This window comes from Narcine bancroftii, chromosome 4 (genome assembly GCF_036971445.1).
Source record: "Narcine bancroftii isolate sNarBan1 chromosome 4, sNarBan1.hap1, whole genome shotgun sequence".
Classification (NCBI taxonomy): domain Eukaryota; kingdom Metazoa; phylum Chordata; class Chondrichthyes; order Torpediniformes; family Narcinidae; genus Narcine; species Narcine bancroftii.
Genome location: NC_091472.1, coordinates 220711890 through 220732480, shown reverse-complemented (window position 1 = coordinate 220732480; position 20591 = coordinate 220711890). Strand labels below are relative to the sequence as shown.

The window sequence follows — 20591 nt, the reverse complement described above, 5'->3', positions numbered from 1 at the left end:
AATGAAGCAAAGGTATATGCCGATTCATTGCCTGCTAAAGATCACCAGATGGTTATTGATACCTGAATTAATTACTTAACTGTTTGTTGTTTGTTGTAACTGAAAATGTATCAAGTTTCGAGAGAGTTTAAAGAGGGAGGAAGGTTTAACTTATATTGTGCGTGATCTATTATACTGGGTAAGATTAATGGATTAAAAGGTTTATTGATAAGAATATAGTGAGGGATAGTATGGTATTTCGAGTTAGTTAGTGGGGAATGTGATGCTGACCACTATGGAGTTGTGGGCACCAATGCAATATGCCTTGCATCCCATATAGATTGGAGGTATGTGATGGTAAATTGCAAAATATATTCTGAATATTGGACCTTGATGAACATACATGCACCGAATGTAGATAATGGAAAATTTATACAAGATATTTTTATGCAGTAAGCTAATGCAAAGGGGAACATTATTATTGGAGGAGACTTTAATTTTACCTATTTGGTGAGATAAAATGCCTCAAATGGCATTGGAAAAATTAACATAGAAATTTGATCGGGGGGACTTCAAATGCCTAATTTTAAAAATTACTGTAAAGCAGCTCAACTTAGATTTTTGACTTCTTGTTATCTGACTGATGAAAAGACTGCATGAGTACAAATTGAAATGAGCAAAATAGGAGAAAGTAACTCTAAGCATATTTTGTATAAATGGCATGAAGGATTATTAAAAAGACAATTAGATACTCCAATTCTGAGATGCATGTTTAAAATATGGAATGGAGTACATGTAGAAAGAGGAATGAAGAATTATCAGTTGGCTACAATGATATTAAATCAAAATCCTTTAATCCTTTTTATGGTTAATAATCCTTATTTTGATGTTTAGTATAATTATGGAATAAAAAGGATAAGGGATTTTTTTGACTTTTGCCCAACTGAAGAACAAATATAATATCAAACAATACTATTATCTCCTATTATCAACTTAAATCATATTTTTAAAAAGTTAGGAAGGAATTTTAAATTACCAGAACAAAGTCCATTTGAATATTTAATAAGATACATTTATTGAAAGATTTATTACTAAAATGTATATAAAATTGCAAGAGACTATCCAATAAAAGGAATTATTTAAATATAAACTGAGATGGAAAAAGATTTAAATATTTCAGATTCAGGGAGAAGTATGATCAAAATTATGTTATGAAAGTGTAATTATTACAATTAATGTTAGATATCAAATTTATCATAAGAAGTTTTTAAGTGTAGCAATAGCAAAAAAAATGTATAGCCGTGACATGGAAATCAGTTGATATTGTGGGGTTGAATAGATGGTGAATGGAATTATTAAATTGTATACCATTAAAGAAAATAACATACAATTTACAAAACCAACCAGGAAAATTTGCTAAGATTTGGAAATCCTATATGGATTTTATTGCTACAACTTTACCTACAGTATCCGCCACTCCCTCACCCAAGCCGCCGTAATTAGTTCATGGTTTAAGATTATTATGTAAATTTTCAATGAATCAATTAAAATATATATGTTTGTTAGGCTTTTCTTTCTCTTTTTTCCTACTTTTTTGGGAGGGGGGGAAGAAAAGGTGGAAAAAAATGTACTATTTTTGCATCGTAGTTTTTATTATTCTTATGATCTGGATAAATACTGTACATGTATTGATGCAAATGAAAAATAAAATTTAAAAAAGAACCTTCTAACCAACGCAAGGACACACTAGGGCTACTTCAGATTGTTGTGTTGCCTGTGCTTATTACATGAATCCATGATTCAGCAGGACAGACACTGAACATGGGAGGTAAGTACAGGAATTTCATTTTAACATACATATATTGGTTAGACTGATCCTCTCTCATAGAGTTAGTATGGTTGGTTACCTCAATTACAATAATGAAGGATAACCACTAGGGAATATTATCTGGTATTGGACACATCTTCAGTTGTATTCCCTGATATCATTGGGTGTTTCAGCCTTTTAAATACAAAACACCCTCTGCCACACACACAACAAAAGCTGGAAGAGTCTAGTTCTGAGAAGAAGCTATAAACTCCCCAAGCAGGCACAAAACAGGGTTCCTTGACACATGCAACCAGACTGTACATCCACTAGGTTTAATATGTTGTTAACAAACTCCATGTGAAAAAAAAGCACTACTTTATTGCTTAGTGCTTCATAAAATAGATGAATGCAAACATTATGTAAAAAATGCTACCATCGACAGATCATTAGTCTTTCCACTTCTAGAAATGTTATGTTTTCAACATCCCAAAGAATGCTCCTATCTACCCGCTATATTTTCTGACCATAATGACTTGGAGGTTGGATATTACAAAATCATCATCATTTAAAGTTGGACTTGGGCACAACAACGAATGAAGAGTGGTGGCAAACCTATGACTGGAGTCATCGTTGCTAGATCCAGAATGGTGCAATACAATTTCTTGCATCAGTTGTACCTCACACAACAAAAATTACATAAATCAAAGTCAGGAATTTCAGAAATATCCTTTAGGTGTGGTGTGGCATTTGGAACTTTTGTCCATTCCACCTGGCTATGTACAAAGGTAAGATCTTTCTGGAATTCTGCAAAAAAAATTACAAAAGTGGATTTTCCACAGGATCCAGGTGTACTTTCTGGGAGACATTGGCTTCATGAGTTTTAGAATGTCCAAATACCAAATTTTGCTCATGAAGGTCGCCTTGGAAGTAGCCAGGAAGTGTTTAGCAATTTCATGGAAGTCCAACTCCCAACTAAATACTAAACAATGGAATGTGGAAATGCAGAATTGCATCCCCTGGAGAAAAAATTCATACAATCTAAGGAAGAAACATAACACATTCATTAAGGTGCAACCTTACTTGAAATATATTGGCACACAGATTGATTAGCTCCCCCCTTGTAAATAGTGTTTCTTTCAGTTTTGTTTAGTCTTTTTACTTTCTTTTTAATTGAATTGCATCAGTGTAATTTAATTGACTGTACTTTCAGTTGTACAAAGGTGGGGGGAGCTGGGAGGGGGAATAAATAAAGACTCTGTATGTAACATGAATGTTTAAAAAAATTAAATGGTTTGTTTGAATTTTACATTTATAAAAATTCAAATAAAATATTCAAATAAAAAGATGGAGATTTAAAACATATATGGTCAATGATCCCAAATTTCTCAGATTTATGAACAACCACATTGATTTATTTATGGAAACCAATTCAAATTCTTCTTCCCACACTAACATATGCTTTAAAAGCATATATGAGAGGACAAATTCTTTCATATAGCACACATGAGAAAAAAGGAAAACCTTTGTATATGTCGAGTAAAGAATTAGAAATATACTTTTTTTTAAACACTCTATTTTAACAATCAACACGGTCTTTTTCAACATTCACAGAACGTATAGTCTGCTTTGATTCCTCCCAAACACACAATCATATATTATACAAATAAATACGTGGGGTTCAAAGTCCCCACTAAAGACCTAAAAAAAAGGAACAACCTAATTAACTAAATAACTCAAGTAAGAAATAAAAGAAAAAAAGGCTAAAAGGAAAACACGCACGTCGTCTGTACCATATTCCATTAACTCCACTGCACCAATGGTTTATGGTCCGTGTAGACTATGAACACTCGGCCTTCAAGGATGTACCAGAAATGGCATACGGCCAGGTACATTGCCAGCAGATCGTGATCAAAAGCACTGTATTTCAGCTCGGGTGGTCGGAGGTGTTTGCTGAATAAAGTGAGTGCCCGGTCTGAGGCATCTGTTGTTAACGACAGGGGTAAGTTTGGATCCGGGTCTGCCAGGAACGTGGCTTTGGAAAATGCTGTTTTGTTCTCCTCGAATGCCTGGAGAGCCTCTGCAGACCAGCTGGGCTCCTTGTTACCTGCCTTAACAAGGTTGAAGAGAGGCCACATGGTGGCTGCTGCTCCTGGGAGGAAGCGATGATAGAAATTCACCATCCCAAGGAACACCTGCAGGCTTTTGAGAGTTTTGGGCCTGGGAAAGTTCCGAATGGCCTCAACCTTGTCAGGCAAAGGTGTTGCTCCTTCGTGGTGCCCGAGGAATTCAATGGTGAACAAACCGAAATGGCATGTAAGTCTGCAGCCAGGCAAACAGGTGTGGGTCCTGGTGTCTGGGCTGGTAATAAGGATGTCATCCAGGTACAAGAAAATCCCCTCCAGGTCACTTGCCATTACATCCATGGGGCTGGAATGGTTGGGCTGCAGCTTTCAGCCCAAAAGGCATTTTCAGGAACTCAAAGAGGCCATGTGGGGTGATTATAGCCATCTTTTGGATGTCATCTTTGTGCACTGGAATCTGGTGGTAGCCCTTCACCAGATTGACCTTGGAAAAAATCTGGGCACCTTAGAGCTGTCTGGCATAGTCCTCCAAGTGCTGGACTGGGTATCTGTCCAGGGCCATTGTATCATTGAGCTTGAGGTAGTCTCTGCAGGGGAGCCAGCTGCCAGAGTTCTTTGGGACCTTGTGTAGTGGTGAAGCCACTGTGATGGCGGATGATCCCCAATTCCTCCATCATGGCAAACTCGGCCTTGGCTTGGAGGAGCTTATTTTGGGACAGTCGCTGCGCCTTCATGTACATGAGTGGTCCGGATGTCTCAATGTGGTGTTACACACCATGTGCTGGTTCCACATTGTGGAAGTTAGGGGTCAGTAGAGTGTATTCACTTTGTTCGTGAGCGTGGATTCCCAAAGGCCAGGAAGTGCATTGGCGCAGTGTAAGGGTGAAACCTGGAAGGTGGTAGCATTAACCAGCTAGCATCGGTTGAAGTTGACCAGGAGTTCATTTGCCCAGAGGAAATCTGCTCCTAGGAGAGCCTGGCCTACTGAGGCCACCTGAAAATGGCATTAACAGTGTGAATGGTCATGCAACGTGTCTCATAGGTGGGGATGGTTGAGTCGTTGGCAACCTGTAGGGGTAGGCCTCTGGCATTGCTCTTTCACTCAAAGAACATGGGTGGAACTAGGCTGAGTTCTGCACTGGTGCCTATCAGGAATTCCTGCTTGGCCTTCCGGTCGCAAAGGTAAAGCAGACCTTTCCTGACACCAACTGCCGAGGCCACTAACGATGGCTGCTTGCCCGTTTCTCTGCATCGCACTGGGTTTGCTGCCTGAAAAGGTGCAGGGTGGTACACACCGCCAGGTATTGTGGCACCACTGATGGTGGTAGTAGCAGTACCCTGCTGTTTTGTCGCTGTGTTGTGGTTGGGCTGCTGCGATGACCGCCATGGGAGCGCACAAGATGGCCAAGGTTTGTGTCGTTGTTCCCACTGGACAAATGGTCTGCACGTGGATGGAGTCAGATTGCGGAGTGCGGAAAAGCCAGTCTGTTTCTCTTGCCACGAGGTGTGATTCGCCAAAGTCCATGTTGGAGATGGCAGAGGCAACCTAGATTGGCAACTTGGAAAGGAACAGGATCTCAAAAAGGAAACACTTTGTGTGTCCGTCTGCAAGGGCCACTAGCTCCTGTATCAGTTCTAAGGGGTTGCAATTATCTAGTTAAGCACATGAAAAGCCCTTTCGTGTCAGCTAAGTTCAAATGACTCGAGCAAAAACTGTTTAAACATTGTGTACTTGCCGATCACGAGTGGGATGTTGACAAACAGGACAACTTTCGTTATTGTGGCAGGGTCCAGGGCACTGACCGCGTGCCAGAACTTTGTGTCCTCAGCTGTTATTCCTCACAGGGCGAACTGTGATTCTGCAAATTGCAGCCAGCTGCGTGGCTGGTTTGTCCAAAATAGCGGCAAGTGGACACTTACTGCCTAAACTGCTTCAGGAGATCCGTTGGTGGCAGCCGCTTGGGCTGTGGATGAGCCAGCAGGATTCATCTTGCTGCGTGTTGTGGGTTATAAAACGTTAGATCCTGCTTGGGGTCACCACTATAGCACTGCTAAAGGCAGAGCTGCTGAAATAAATGCTGCTCACACCAAGTAAACCTGGAACTGCCGTTTATCCAAACAATGCGCATTCCTTTTTAGGAGAGACTAGAGGCTCACAGGAGTGATGTCATAATTCTGCTGTGATGTCTGGCCATTCCCTTGGCAATGCGCTCCTGAAGCCTGGAACTTCTGGGTGGTAGGGGGGTGGGGGGGAAACCTCTGTGCCCTGCTGCACTGGCTGTTCGCTATGGTAATTCAGCCCATCGTATGCAGGGTTGACCCAGCCCGCTACACTTCCTTTTTTAACTTCTAAATAAGCACTCTTAAATATTACTAAGAAATCTATAATTCTAAATTCTTTTGTAAAATGACAATTTATATAGCCAAGATAACTGCCAATTTTCAACAATTGTCTGGTAAATTCAATCTACCAAATCATAATTTATTCAAATATTTTCACATTAAGACACTGGATCCATAACAATTGTACAGACTATCCTCAAATTCCAACAGAATCCCCGTTTAAAAAGCACTTATTTAGTGAAGCCCTGCACACTACAAAGGGTCTGACATTAGCCGCTTTTAGGTGTCCTGATGAAGATTACCCGCCTGCAGGTGCAGCTAGCAGAGTTCAGCTGGCACATTTAGGTAGCCACGGAATGGACGACTTTCTGGCACCTAAACGTGCCAGCTGACTGTTAGCCATCTAGCAGCGAAAGCCGGCTACTTGGTCTGACAGTTTGCCTCCCCACTGCCTGAAGCCACTGGCGTGGGACTGCGGGGCTTGGACGGCCAGCAGGGGATAGTTTGGGGCTGGGGATAGTTTGGGGCTGGGGATAGTTTGGGGCTGGGGATAGTTTGGGGCTGGGGATAGTTTGGGGCTGGGGATAGTTTGGGGCTGGGGATAGTTTGGGGCTGGGGATAGTTTGGGGCTGGGGATAGTTTGGGGCTGGGGATAGTTTGGGGCTGGGGATAGTTTGGGGCTGGGGATAGTTTGGGGCTGGGGATAGTTTGGGGCTGGGGATAGTTTGGGGCTGGGGATAGTTTGGGGCTGGGGATAGTTTGGGGCTGGGGATAGTTTGGGGCTGGGGATAGTTTGGGGCTGGGGATAGTTTGGGGCTGGGGCAGCTGGCAGGTAGGGAGTGTTCGGGGCTGGGGAAGCCGGCGGTGAGGGGGGGGGTAGTGTTCAGGGTTGGGGTGGCTGGTGGTGAGGGGGAGTGTTCGGGGTTGGGGCAGCCGACGGGGCTGAGTGTTCAGGGCTGGGAAGGCCGGCGGGGGAAGTGTTCGGGGCTGGGGCGGCCAGCAGGGGACTGCGGGCTTTGAAATTTAGCAGGATTTTGTGTGTGTGTGTGTGTGTGTGTGTGTAAGCCCCGTAGTACATGCCAAGGGACTGTCAGGCAGCCGGGAGGGTAGGTCAGCAGATTGCCAGCTGACAGTCGGCCTGCCCGCTGCTTGGCACCTGAAAGCTGCTTTCAGCTGCAATGGGGAATACGCCGAGCAGGATATTATACCTACTGAAGAAGGGCAAGGTGAGTAGACCTCCTGAACAGTTTTTCCAGTTTCAGATGGCCACCCAACAGCCACACAGGAATATAATGTGCGGCTTGACAGCAGATATTGTAGCCATCTGAAAGCGGCTATTGTCTATATTATTTTAAACAGTAGCCTGCCAATCTATACTAAGAATGATATTAAAAGTCTTGATACAATGATGCTAATTCCTGTAATATCTTTCAAATGTCTCAAACTGTATTAATCTCAACTAATCATAGACAAATACAATTTAATATCTTTAATAGGACCTACTACACTCCACATAGACTGCACAAAATATACCATAACTCCTCTCCCAATTGTAAGAGATGTAAAACTTGTGATGGAGATTTACTTCATATGCTTTGGAATTGCTCTCATCTGGAAACCTTTTGGAAATGCATTGTTAGAATAACCTCAGATACATTAAAAACCAAAATTTTATTTGACCCTAGGGTCTGGAATTTGGGAAATCTACAAGGTCTTAATGTGAACCACAATAAAAAAAAACTTTTTTTTTTACTTGTGACCACAGCTGGGAAAAAGTGTATCCTACAAAATTGGAAATCTGAATTTCCTCTTTCACAGAGGCAATGATTAAATGAGTTAACATCCTAACACAAGTTAACACCTGCAAAGATCTTGTTCAGTGTGAGGAGGAAACCACCAACATATGAAAAATATGGGGCTCTTTTTTGGCCTTACCACCATTACACCTCCTCGGCTAATGAATTAGTACGGATACCTGTTCTCCCATACTCCTACTATCTGCTTAATGTAGTAATATCTACCTAATTAATAAATATTAGGACCTAATTCTTTACTTGAATGAATTTTACTTTTGCTATTTTTCAATTGTGAACTCAAGAGAAATTTCTACCATACCAGGGGTTGGGGGTCAGTGTGGTGGGAGGGAGCATTTTGTTTATTTGATGTTTTTGTTTGCTTTTTAACTGATGTGTATGTTTATAAAAATATGGCTATTTTGCTTAATAAAAATATTTTTAAAATTTCATCTGCCATTTTTCATCCCATTTTTCCAGCTGATCAAGATCCCTCTGCAATTTTTCTTGCATCCATGTCTCTAAGAGTATTTTCTTAAATGCCCTTATTGTACCAACCTCCATCACCACCCTGGGAATGCATTCAAGGCGTCCACTACTCTGCGTAAAAAAAACGTATCCTCGACTTTTCAACTAATCTTTTCTCCCTCACCTTGTACAGATGTAGAGGGCAGCATGGTTGGTGTAAGGGTGGCACAATTACTGTAGCAGTTAGCGCAATACCTTTATAGTGCCAGTGATTGACACTGGACCTGGGTTTGAATCCTGCACTGTCTGTAAGGAGTTGTACGCTCATCCTGTCCCTGTATAGGTTTTCTCAGGGGCTCTGGTTTCCTCCCACCCTTCAAAACTTACTGGGGGTGTAAGTTAATTGGACAGCAGAGACTCATAGGGCCAAATTGGCCTGTTACTTAAACATTTTTTTAAATGTCCTCTGATATTTGCAATTCTTGCCCTGGGTAAAAAATTATTTCCTGACAGTAAAAGACTGAAAATCTAGATGCCAAAAATCCGGATCACCTGAGAATCCAGACTTCTTGACAATTCTCACCTTTTGCATGCATGCATTGCATAAGCACCACTGATTTACTACCTGAGAAGCCTGAAAATACAAAAATCTGGACCGACCAAATCTCCGAGCAATCCAGATTTTAGGACTTTTATTGTATACTTTATCTAACTGAACCCATGTGCCTTTTATTGCATTGCTGAATATCCAAATTCAACTAGTGCAGTTGTTGAAAGAATTGGATGGAATATAGATTTTCATGATTAATTGGAATGGATTTCATTTGTTGAATGTGATACAATTTTCAATGCTGCATAAAAATGCTGACAAAGCCTTAAAAGTATACAGAACACATGGTCATCATGATCAGATATGTGAAGGCTTCTGGGAACATGGGTGACTGCCATTGCCCAGAAACTCCTTCTTCTGCTGGCTGAGTCACTTTGGATCAAGGAGAGCTTACTTGAATGTGTTAACATAATAGAGCTCGATATATAAAATGATGTTTGTTCACACAGATGTGTCAAGTGGATGGAATGGAAAAAGCCTAGATTACATCCCCCTTATCCCTTCTCCTGGTCATCACTTTTCACTCCACCAGCCTCTACATTCAACTTCTGCAAATTCCATAAGATTCCACTTTGAGCCATATATTCTCTTCGTTTTTCAGCATTTCAAAAATTACTCCCATCAACTCTTCTGCCTTCATCAACCACTGTGCCTTGTTGCACTTCCCTATGCAAGCACAAGAAAATCAGCAGATGTTATTTCCTCCACCCAGAGACCCAATCTTTCCAGATGAAGTTACAATTCACCTGTACTTCTTCCAATCTAATGTACTACAATTGGCATTTACATTGTAGTCCTCTTTACACTGGAGAAAGCAAACACAGATTTCTAGAGTATTTGTTTTCATTCCTGCTGTCTTCAACTTCAATTCTCCAACCCATTCGCAATATGACCTATTTGTCTGTGGTCTCTTGTTGAGTTAAAACAAGACCTGAGAAACATCTCCTCTGGACATAATGCACCCTTCCAAACTCAATACCAAACTCTCTCACTTTCAATGGATTAAACTGTTGATTTCTGTTGCAAGTAATCCCTTTGTAATATTTGATCTCTCCATAACATAGTCTGAGCTGCTGGGCATATCTCACAGCAACACAATTAGAAATACACAACACAGACAAATAAGCATAAATTGATTCTGTCACATTAACTCATTTGATCTCACTTTATCAAAGAAACCCTCCTCATTCTATTCATCTCTCCTCACTTTCTTGTCTGGCAAAAACAAACAAGCTTGCCTCTTGGATTCTTCCCCATACCTATACTTGGATCACCACACCACCAGGCTACTGTCTCCTAAGCTGTTACATTTCTCATTACATCAGATCTCCCTTCCACAGCCGTCAATTTCAGTGCTCCCAACTCCATCTTCCACAAACTGGACTGTCCCCATAGGCCCATTTTTATGTGCTCTGGCTCCACTGAACTTATCTCCATATATCATGACTGCCCTTTCTCCCCTTGTCTTGCTCCTTCCCTCCTACATCCAGAATACCTCACATTTTATCATTTTGACAAACTCCAATTCCCTGGCCCCCACTCACTGCCTCACCTTCCCAGTGTCTGTATAGCTTCAGTTCTCTCCAGAAAGGTCTTAGAGCCCTCTGCTTCTTCCTGGATCAACATTCTGCCAGTTTCCTTCCATTAACACTGCTCTCATCCACCTTGCAGAATTTCTTACCCTAAATAACTGATGTCTCCCATTTCCTTCAAAGTTGTAGTCATGGACACTCTCATGGGTCCCAGGTTCACCTGCCTTTTTGTTAGCTATGTGAAACAGTCCAAACCTACCATGGCACCACCCCAACTCTTCTTCCATGACATCGTTGACTGCATTGGTGCTATTTCCTACAACCCATGTAGAACTCGTCAATTTTATTAATTTTGCAACAAACTTCCACCCAGCTCTTATTTACTTGGCCTATTTTTGAAATTTCTCTCTCCTTTCAATATCTCTTCATCTTTACCTCAGGAGAAAAGTAAACCTACCAACTCCAACAGCTATCGACACGAACTTCCTCCTACCCTGTCTCACGTAATGATGCTATCCTACTCTTAAAGTTTCTCTACCAATTTTCTCTTATGATGAAGCCTTCTTTTCCAGGGCATCTGAAATGTCTTCCCTTTTCAGGAAACAAAGTTTCTCCTCCATTGTACTTAAAAGATCCATTTCCTATATTCCCTGTTTCTCAAGATTCTGCTCTCAACCCTGCTCCCCTCCCCCAAACAAAACAGGGATAAAGATCCTCTTGACCTTTCATTCCCATCAGGCTTTGCATTCCCCAAATTATCCTGTCATTTTTGCTAACTGAAACTGGACTCTACAAGCAGACACATTCAACCCTCTTTAACATTTTCTGTGACTCCCTTCACTGCTCATTCCTCCTCGCATTCCGTAGTGTAAATACTTTTCTCTGCAAACAAGGTTGGTGCAACCTTCTCTACCATTCATGGTCCCAATCTAGAGGCAAAGATTCACATGCTCTAATCTACTGCATTAGGTGCCCATCTACACAAGAGATCAAACACAGACCTGAGAATTGTTTTGCAGAGCATCTACTATCTGTGCTCAAGTCATCCCAAGCTCCCAGCTATGTGCCATTTCGACACCCAGAGCATCTACTATCTGTGCTCAAGTCATCCCAAGCTCCCAGCTATGTGCATTTCAACACCCCTTCCTATTCCCACACCAACCTGTCCATCCTTGGCTTTTTCTCCCACAGCAAGTCCACTATAAATTAGGAATGGTGCCTCATTAACGTCAGGACAGTCATTGGTATAAAACATAGAATTTTCCAATTTCAGGTAATGAATGCCAGTCTTTTCTTTTCAGCTACTTCTGTTCTTCACCCTTCCCTAATTTGTTTCCTTGCTTTCCCACCCATTTCACCCTCCCTCTCTCTGGTTCTATCTTCTTTCACCCACATTTCCCCCTTCCCTTACTTCAGGTCCACCCATCCTTCCCCCCCACAGCTCTCATTATACCCTGATTATCACCTCTTATCTGACTGCAACACTGGCAGCCTTTCTACCCACACACAACTGCTTCACCTTACACATCTTCCACTGGACCCCATTGTTTCCTCTTGCCTCTCTCATTTTGCTTGTTTGTTTGGCACCTCCCAATCAACTGCCTGTCTGCCATCCTTCATCCCTCCCTGGGTTCCTCAATCCCCACTGTCCCTGTTCTACCCATCTATACCAGCTACCCTTCCTCTCCATTTTCCATCCCAATGATTTGTCCTGGTCTGAAACATCACATGTTTTTTTGCTACTGATGATGCTCGACTTGCTGAGTTCCTCCAGATTCCCACATCTGCAGCTTCTTGTGTTTCCAACATGCCTTTTCTCTTTCCCAATTCAGAAAAAAAAGATCTTAAGACCTGAAACACTTCTACAGATGCTGTCTGACATCCAGACTGTGTGTTTATTTCAGGTTTCCAACATGGGTTTTAAAATTTTCATGCTTTATCAACTTACACTGGAATAGCTGAAAAACCATTCAGCCTTAAAAAAAAACACACAGCTGCAAAGTTGTTGCCTGCTACAGTCCAAAGATGGTAGATTAATTGGCTGCGATAAAATGCCCCAAATGTAGAAGTGGCTGTTGTTATCTGGGAAGAGTTCTTAAAAAGGTGAGATGAATTAAAAAAAGAGAATTAACTTAAGTAGGTTGTTGATGGTCTGCCAACTCATTGAGCTGAATGAACAGAGAACAAAAATCACAGCACAGGCCCTTCAGCCTGTGGAAAATGGCACATTTCCAAGTTGTACCTCTGCTACTTTTCTCTGCATTGCCCCGGGAGTGGGGTGGTGGTCTTAACCAAGAATTATGTGCCATGATTTCATTTACAAATCAAATACTAAATTAATAAATAAGAAAATGGACAACCCCATCCTAAAACATCTTATAAGAATTTGGAAGGAAATTAATGATTGCATTGGTAAGGATATTGTAATATCGCCAAAAGCATCCTTGATTTATAACGAGCTGATGTCTATGAATTTAGGTAACAAAATTCTGGATATTTGGTATCGAAAGGGGATCCGACATATTGAGGGCTGCTATGAAAACAGACAGCTCATGTCCTTCGAACAACTGAAGGATAAATATGATTTGCTCAGTATTTTCTCCAGTTAAGAACCTTCCTGAGGGAAATTTGGAGCCCTATAATGACCACACCTGAAGGGGATGAGGTGGAAAGGTTACTTCGACAGGGAGGCGCTCCCAAATTTATATCCAGAATGTACTTTGTACTTCAAAATGAGAGCCCAAAACCAGGGCTGCAAAGATCGAAGGAGAGGTGGGAGTCGCACTTGGGAATAATGACAGATGAAGAGTGTTGGTCAGATTTACGTTGGGAAAGCATGATCAACGCGAAACTTAGATTGGTACAATACAATTTCTTACACCAATTATACCTCACACCACAAAAATTACATAAAGGAAAACCAATGATATCAGAAATGTGCTTCAGGTGTGGGTTAGAAATTGGTACTTTTATACACTCCACATGGACCTGCGTGAAGGTGAGACTCTTTTGGCTTGAATTATTTAATATATTAACTTGGATTATGGGAGTAGACTTCCCGCTGGACCCGGAGTTGTATTTATTGGGAAACCTGGTGGACCTGGGCAGAAAATTAACAAAATTCCAAATTAAATTTGTAGATATTGCTGTCAGTAGCAAAAAAAGTTTTGCTTTCTCCTGGAAATCCGACACCCTCCGCTCATCACTCAATGGTCCACAGAGATGCACAACTGTGTGCTCAAGGAGAAGATAACTAACAATTTAAGAAATAAATGTGACACTTTTGTCAAAATACGGCAACCTTATATAGGGCACTTAGGTGCTCAATTATAAAAGCAGCTCACAGATCTAAAAACTGGACAAAACATGTAAAGACTACAGCAGTGAAACACCTCAAAGAGTGGAAATAGATGAGAAAGGCTGGCAGTACGCTGAATTTTCTTTTCTTTTCTATCTCTTCAGTTGTTTGGTTTTCTTTCTATGTTGGGGGGGGTGTAGAGGGAAGGAAGTATCAAGTAAATTGATATTGTATTTGAACCTCAGAAACAGTGTACTAAAAGAATATGTAAGTATGTTAAAAAATACTGTTTTCAAATGATACTATATTGAAAAACAGAAAAATAAAATTTTCAAAAAGTATGGACCATATTTTGGTGTGGGTTTACCTTACAATAAAAAAAACCTTTTGTTTATCCTTTAAAGGAGGGCCATAAACTATAGATTGCAATAAAAAAAAGTTTATGGTTGGTGTAGCGGTTAGCACAACACCTTCATAGCACCAGCGATTGGGACTTGGGTTCAAATCCCGTACTGTCTGTAAGGAGTTTGTACATTCTCTCTGGGTCTGCATGGGCTCCAGTTTCCTCCCACTGTTAAAAACATACCAAAGGTGTTGGTCAGTTGGGTGTAACTAGGCAGCACGGGCTTGTGGGCTGAAGTTGCCTGTTACTGTACTGCATATCTAAATTTAAAATCGTAATATCCTGTTCAGCAACATTTACTCATTCTGCACAATTTGAATTCACTGCAATTTGTTTTTAAAATGTATTCTCAGTCAGGCCAATCTCTAAAATTGGGTACAGAAAGAAATAGGAAAGGCTGAAAACACTGGTCGGGCAGCATCTCTAGAAAGAAAAAGTTCACATTTCAAATATTCCTAATGACTTAAAACTTCATTGCAGATGAACAATAATTCTCTGAACATTCTGCAAATTAAATGCAGGTCATGCATTCAGTTCAATACACTTTTAAAACAAATCACAGTGAAATAAAGCAATACGGTGAAGAACGAGTCCAAAGCTGCTTTCAGGTGCTCAGACGCAGATAATGCGCTGGCAGACGCGGTTGGGGGAGTGCAGCAGGGACGTTCAGGTGGCCGCGGAGAAGACAACTTTCTGTCACCTGAATGTGCCAGCTGAAGGAGAGCCGCGAACGCCAGCTCCTGTGGACTGTGGCCGTAGTGGACTGTGGCTGCTTTCATGTACAATGGTGGATTCTCTGAGCTGGAGATTATACCTGGCCTGGTTCTCTACTTTCAGGTGGCCTCCCGACAGCCGCATTGGAGTACAATAGGCAGCTTTACATCGGGTTATTTTGGCCAGCTGAAAGTGCCTCAAGTTGCAAGAATCACCAAACATTGGTATTAACTGACTGGAACTGTAAAAGAAGGTCGTCCTTCAAACTACAAGTGTTCTGTGACATAATTCAGGGATTCTTGCAGGAATGTGTATAGATTTTATCAAGGATAGACCAACGTCGGTGTCATATTTTTTCCAAAAAAAGAAGAGATTCTGTGACATAATTCAGGGATTCCTGCAGGAATGTGAATAGATTTTATCAAGGTGAGACCAATGTCAGTGTCATTTCATGATTATAGACTTCACCATCATTATGTGGAGGGAGCTATTTGAAAACTACAAGAGTAACGGGTCCACGTAGTAGGTTCTCATTACTAACGACACTTACATTGGGAAGACAAGTAATTTGAATGTGAACTTATATTTGTTAAAGTGAGTCTTAAATTGATGGCTGACAAACCTCCAAACTAGTGCTTCACTGGTAAATAAGTGGTTATCCACAGGTGGGAGAAAGTAATGGAGAGAAGACAAGGGGTGGGGGGGGTAGAGGGCAAGGCGCGGGGGGGGGGGAAGAGGGCAAGGCGCGGGGGGGGGAAGAGGGCAAGGCGCGGGGGGGGAAGAGGGCAAGGCGCGGGGGGGGGAAGAGGGCAAGGCGCGGGGGGGGGAAGAGGGCAAGGCGCGGGGGGGGAAGAGGGCAAGGCGCGGGGGGGAAGAGGGCAAGGCGCGGGGGGGGAAGAGGGCAAGGCGCGGGGGGGGAAGAGGGCAAGGCGCGGGGGGGGAAGAGGGCAAGGCGCGGGGGGGGAAGAGGGCAAGGCGCGGGGGGGGGAAGAGGGCAAGGCGCGGGGGGGGAAGAGGGCAAGGCGCGGGGGGGGAAGAGGGCAAGGCGCGGGGGGGGGAAGAGGGCAAGGCGCGGGGGGGGAAGAGGGCAAGGCGCGGGGGGGAAGAGGGCAAGGCGCGGGGGGGGAAGAGGGCAAGGCGCGGGGGGGGAAGAGGGCAAGGCGCGGGGGGGGAAGAGGGCAAGGCGCGGGGGGGGAAGAGGGCAAGGCGCGGGGGGGGAAGAGGGCAAGGCGCGGGGGGGGAAGAGGGCAAGGCGCGGGGGGGGAAGAGGGCAAGGCGCGGGGGGGGAAGAGGGCAAGGCGCGGGGGGGGAAGAGGGCAAGGCGCGGGGGGGGAAGAGGGCAAGGCGCGGGGATGGAAGAGGGCAAGGCGCGGGGGGGGAAGAGGGCAAGGCGCGGGGGGGGAAGAGGGCAAGGCGCGGGGGGGGAAGAGGGCAAGGCGCGGGGGGGGAAGAGGGCAAGGCGCGGGGGGGGAAGAGGGCAAGGCGCGGGGGGGGAAGAGGGCAAGGCGCGGGGGGGAAGAGGGCAAGGCGCGGGGGGGAAGAGGGCAAGGCGCGGGGGGGGAAGAGGGCAAGGCGCGGGGGGGGAAGAGGGCAAGGCGCGGGGGGGGAAGAGGGCAAGGCGCGGGGGGGGAAGAGGGCAAGGCGCGGGGGGGGAAGAGGGCAAGGCGCGGGGGGGGAAGAGGGCAAGGCGCGGGGGGGGAAGAGGGCAAGGCGCGGGGGGGGGAAGAGGGCAAGGCGCGGGGGGGGGAAGAGGGCAAGGCGCGGGGGGGGGAAGAGGGCAAGGCGCGGGGGGGGGAAGAGGGCAAGGCGCGGGGGGGGAAGAGGGCAAGGCGCGGGGGGGGAAGAGGGCAAGGCGCGGGGGGGGAAGAGGGCAAGGCGCGGGGGGGGAAGAGGGCAAGGCGCGGGGGGGAAGAGGGCAAGGCGCGGGGGGGAAGAGGGCAAGGCGCGGGGGGGAAGAGGGCAAGGCGCGGGGGGGAAGAGGGCAAGGCGCGGGGGGGGAAGAGGGCAAGGCGCGGGGGGGAAGAGGGCAAGGCGCGGGGGGGAAGAGGGCAAGGCGCGGGGGGGAAGAGGGCAAGGCGCGGGGGGGAAGAGGGCAAGGCGCGGGGGGGAAGAGGGCAAGGCGCGGGGGGGAAGAGGGCAAGGCGCGGGGGGGAAGAGGGCAAGGCGCGGGGGGGGAAGAGGGCAAGGCGCGGGGGGGGAAGAGGGCAAGGCGCGGGGGGGGGAAGAGGGCAAGGCGCGGGGGGGGGAAGAGGGCAAGGCGCGGGGGGGGGAAGAGGGCAAGGCGCGGGGGGGGAAGAGGGCAAGGCGCGGGGGGGGAAGAGGGCAAGGCGCGGGGGGGAAGAGGGCAAGGCGCGGGGGGGAAGAGGGCAAGGCGCGGGGGGGAAGAGGGCAAGGCGCGGGGGGGAAGAGGGCAAGGCGCGGGGGGGAAGAGGGCAAGGCGCGGGGGGGAAGAGGGCAAGGCGCGGGGGGGAAGAGGGCAAGGCGCGGGGGGGGAAGAGGGCAAGGCGCGGGGGGGGGAAGAGGGCAAGGCGCGGGGGGGGGGAAGAGGGCAAGGCGCGGGGGGGGGAAGAGGGCAAGGCGCGGGGGGGGGAAGAGGGCAAGGCGCGGGGGGGGGAAGAGGGCAAGGCGCGGGGGGGGGAAGAGGGCAAGGCGCGGGGGGGGGAAGAGGGCAAGGCGCGGGGGGGGGAAGAGGGCAAGGCGCGGGGGGGGAAGAGGGCAAGGCGCGGGGGGGGGAAGAGGGCAAGGCGCGGGGGGGGGGAAGAGGGCAAGGCGCGGGGGGGGAAGAGGGCAAGGCGCGGGGGGGGAAGAGGGCAAGGCGCGGGGGGGGAAGAGGGCAAGGCGCGGGGGGGGAAGAGGGCAAGGCGCGGGGGGGGAAGAGGGCAAGGCGCGGGGGGGGAAGAGGGCAAGGCGCGGGGGGGGAAGAGGGCAAGGCGCGGGGGGGGAAGAGGGCAAGGCGCGGGGGGGGAAGAGGGCAAGGCGCGGGGGGGAAGAGGGTAAGGCGCGGGGGGGGGAAGAGGGCAAGGCGCGGGGGGGGGAAGAGGGCAAGGCGCGGGGGGGGGAAGAGGGCAAGGCGCGGGGGGGGAAGAGGGCAAGGCGCGGGGGGGGAAGAGGGCAAGGCGCGGGGGGGGAAGAGGGCAAGGCGCGGGGGGGGAAGAGGGCAAGGCGCGGGGGGGGGAAGAGGGCAAGGCGCGGGGGGGGGAAGAGGGCAAGGCGCGGGGGGGGAAGAGGGCAAGGCGCGGGGGGGGAAGAGGGCAAGGCGCGGGGGGGGAAGAGGGCAAGGCGCGGGGGGGGGAAGAGGGCAAGGCGCGGGGGGGGGAAGAGGGCAAGGCGCGGGGGGGGAAGAGGGCAAGGCGCGGGGGGGGGAAGAGGGCAAGGCGCGGGGGGGAAGAGGGCAAGGCGCGGGGGGGGAAGAGGGCAAGGCGCGGGGGGGGGAAGAGGGCAAGGCGCGGGGGGGGGAAGAGGGCAAGGCGCGGGGGGGGGAAGAGGGCAAGGCGCGGGGGGGGGAAGAGGGCAAGGCGCGGGGGGGGAAGAGGGCAAGGCGCGGGGGGGGAAGAGGGCAAGGCGCGGGGGGGGAAGAGGGCAAGGCGCGGGGGGGGGAAGAGGGCAAGGCGCGGGGGGGGGAAGAGGGCAAGGCGCGGGGGGGGGAAGAGGGCAAGGCGCGGGGGGGGAAGAGGGCAAGGCGCGGGGGGGGAAGAGGGCAAGGCGCGGGGGGGGGAAGAGGGCAAGGCGCGGGGGGGGGAAGAGGGCAAGGCGCGGGGGGGGAAGAGGGCAAGGCGCGGGGGGGGAAGAGGGCAAGGCGCGGGGGGGGAAGAGGGCAAGGCGCGGGGGGGGAAGAGGGCAAGGCGCGGGGGGGGAAGAGGGCAAGGCGCGGGGGGGGAAGAGGGCAAGGCGCGGGGGGGGGGAAGAGGGCAAGGCGCGGGGGGGGGGAAGAGGGCAAGGCGCGGGGGGGGGAAGAGGGCAAGGCGCGGGGGGGGAGAGGACAAGGCGTGGGGTGGGGGAGAAGAGGCAGGGCACTGCGGAGAGAGTGAAGGTTCGCCCACAGGAGTGGGCAGGGAGATACCCTGGAAAGAGTGAAGCGGCCCTGCCGCCACCGTGCAAGAGGCACGCGCCGTGATGGAAGGACTATGAATGCATCAAGACAGCTGGGCGTCGGGGAACCCATACACTGGATTACTTGTACCGTCGTTAGTCGCTGGCGCCGAGTCTCGCCCTCTCCCAAAAGACCGACTGCAACCGCCACTATGCGACGGCAACCGCCCGTCCGCCTGCGTTGAAGACGCTTCCCAACCCAACGCCAGTTGGCTCCACGCACCATCGTCCACAGCCTGTGCTGGCTCTGATTGGTCGAGAGGGCGTCATTCAACGCGCGGCGGCTTGTGTTGGGGCTTCCCGCACGTGGGGTGAATCTCGTGGTGCCGGCGCGAAGAAGAGTGAGGGGTGGGTTGAAATGGGAGTTGTGGGAATGGGGGTGGGTTGGAGGGGTTGCAACGGGGGGGGGGGGGCTTTGGAATGGGGGGGGCTTTGGAATGGAGGTTGAAATGGGGGTTGTGGGAATGGGGGGAGGGCAATGCATGGCGGTGAATGGGGACAGGGCAATGGACTGCATGGTTTGGGTGTGGTCTTGCCACGGCCCTGTATAATGAGCAAGATTTTCTTGTTCCTCTATTCCAGGCTTGAAAGTCTGATAGACAAAGGTGCTGTTTACTGTTGTCAATGTTTCTTTCAATGACCAGGCTACAAAGGTGTTTGCTGTTCAGTCAACGAAACTGTTAACACCGGACAACCAAGATTTTGCATCCTTAACACTCTTGGGTGTAGTTTATGGATTCTGGGCTGCTGATCATGCAAATCACCTTAAAAATTTCCTATCACGTACTTTTTTAAAAGATATAATAATTTTTGTGATTTCCTGACATATTTTAAGTTTACTTCAAAATACAAAAACATGAAGTGCAACATGTCAATGAAAATTCATTTTCTGCATTCGCACTTGGACTTCTTCGCTGCTGATCTTGGTTCAGGCAGTGACGAACATGGGGAAAGGCTTCACCAGGACATTGCGACCTTGGAAAAGCAGTATCAGGGCAACTGGAATCCATTAATGCCAGCTGACTATTGTTGGACACCGACACAAGAGGCATCAGCTGCTGAGTACTTGCACTAAACAAACTTCACATATGAATATATAAACCCTAAATCATTTTACTTAGTTTTCAATCACATTCCTTGAAAACATTTAACCGTTACTGCATCTACAGGTTCCTTCCCCCTCCATGGAGCCACCTGAAAGACAAACAATAATATTATAGATAATTAACCCTCCCTTGCTCCAAGTTTACAGAAAAAGCTTCTGACTGGGATGACTCTTAATAAGCAGGGATAAGAAGACCCTTGAAGAGAATCACCCCAACAGTGAGCGGCATCAACCAGCTCTTCATCCTGGGTGACGCCATTTATTAAAACACAACTTTATTCAAACGGCTGGTATGAGAAAAGCACAATCAAGACACTCCATTGGCTGAATATTTGCTCCCATCTTCACCAAAGAACATTCACTTTT

General features: G+C 47.8%; 1 protein-coding gene across 6 annotated transcripts in view; it reads right to left on the bottom strand.

Annotated features, from left to right (window-relative positions):
- Positions 1–19372, bottom strand: part of rbm44 (RNA binding motif protein 44) — a 145475-nt gene extending 126103 nt beyond the window's left edge. For 3 of the 6 annotated variants that reach the window (XM_069933981.1, XM_069933983.1, XM_069933984.1), the window contains exon 1: positions 19212–19372. In XM_069933981.1, coding sequence (XP_069790082.1) covers positions 19212–19346 — 135 coding nt within the window. In that variant the 5' untranslated portion in view covers positions 19347–19372. Of the gene's footprint in view, positions 1–5606; positions 5768–5790; positions 5973–19211 lie in introns of those variants that run through there. The other 3 variants (XM_069933985.1, XM_069933986.1, XM_069933987.1) reach the window with 3 other exon arrangements.
- Between the last annotated feature and the right edge of the window lie 1219 nt (positions 19373–20591).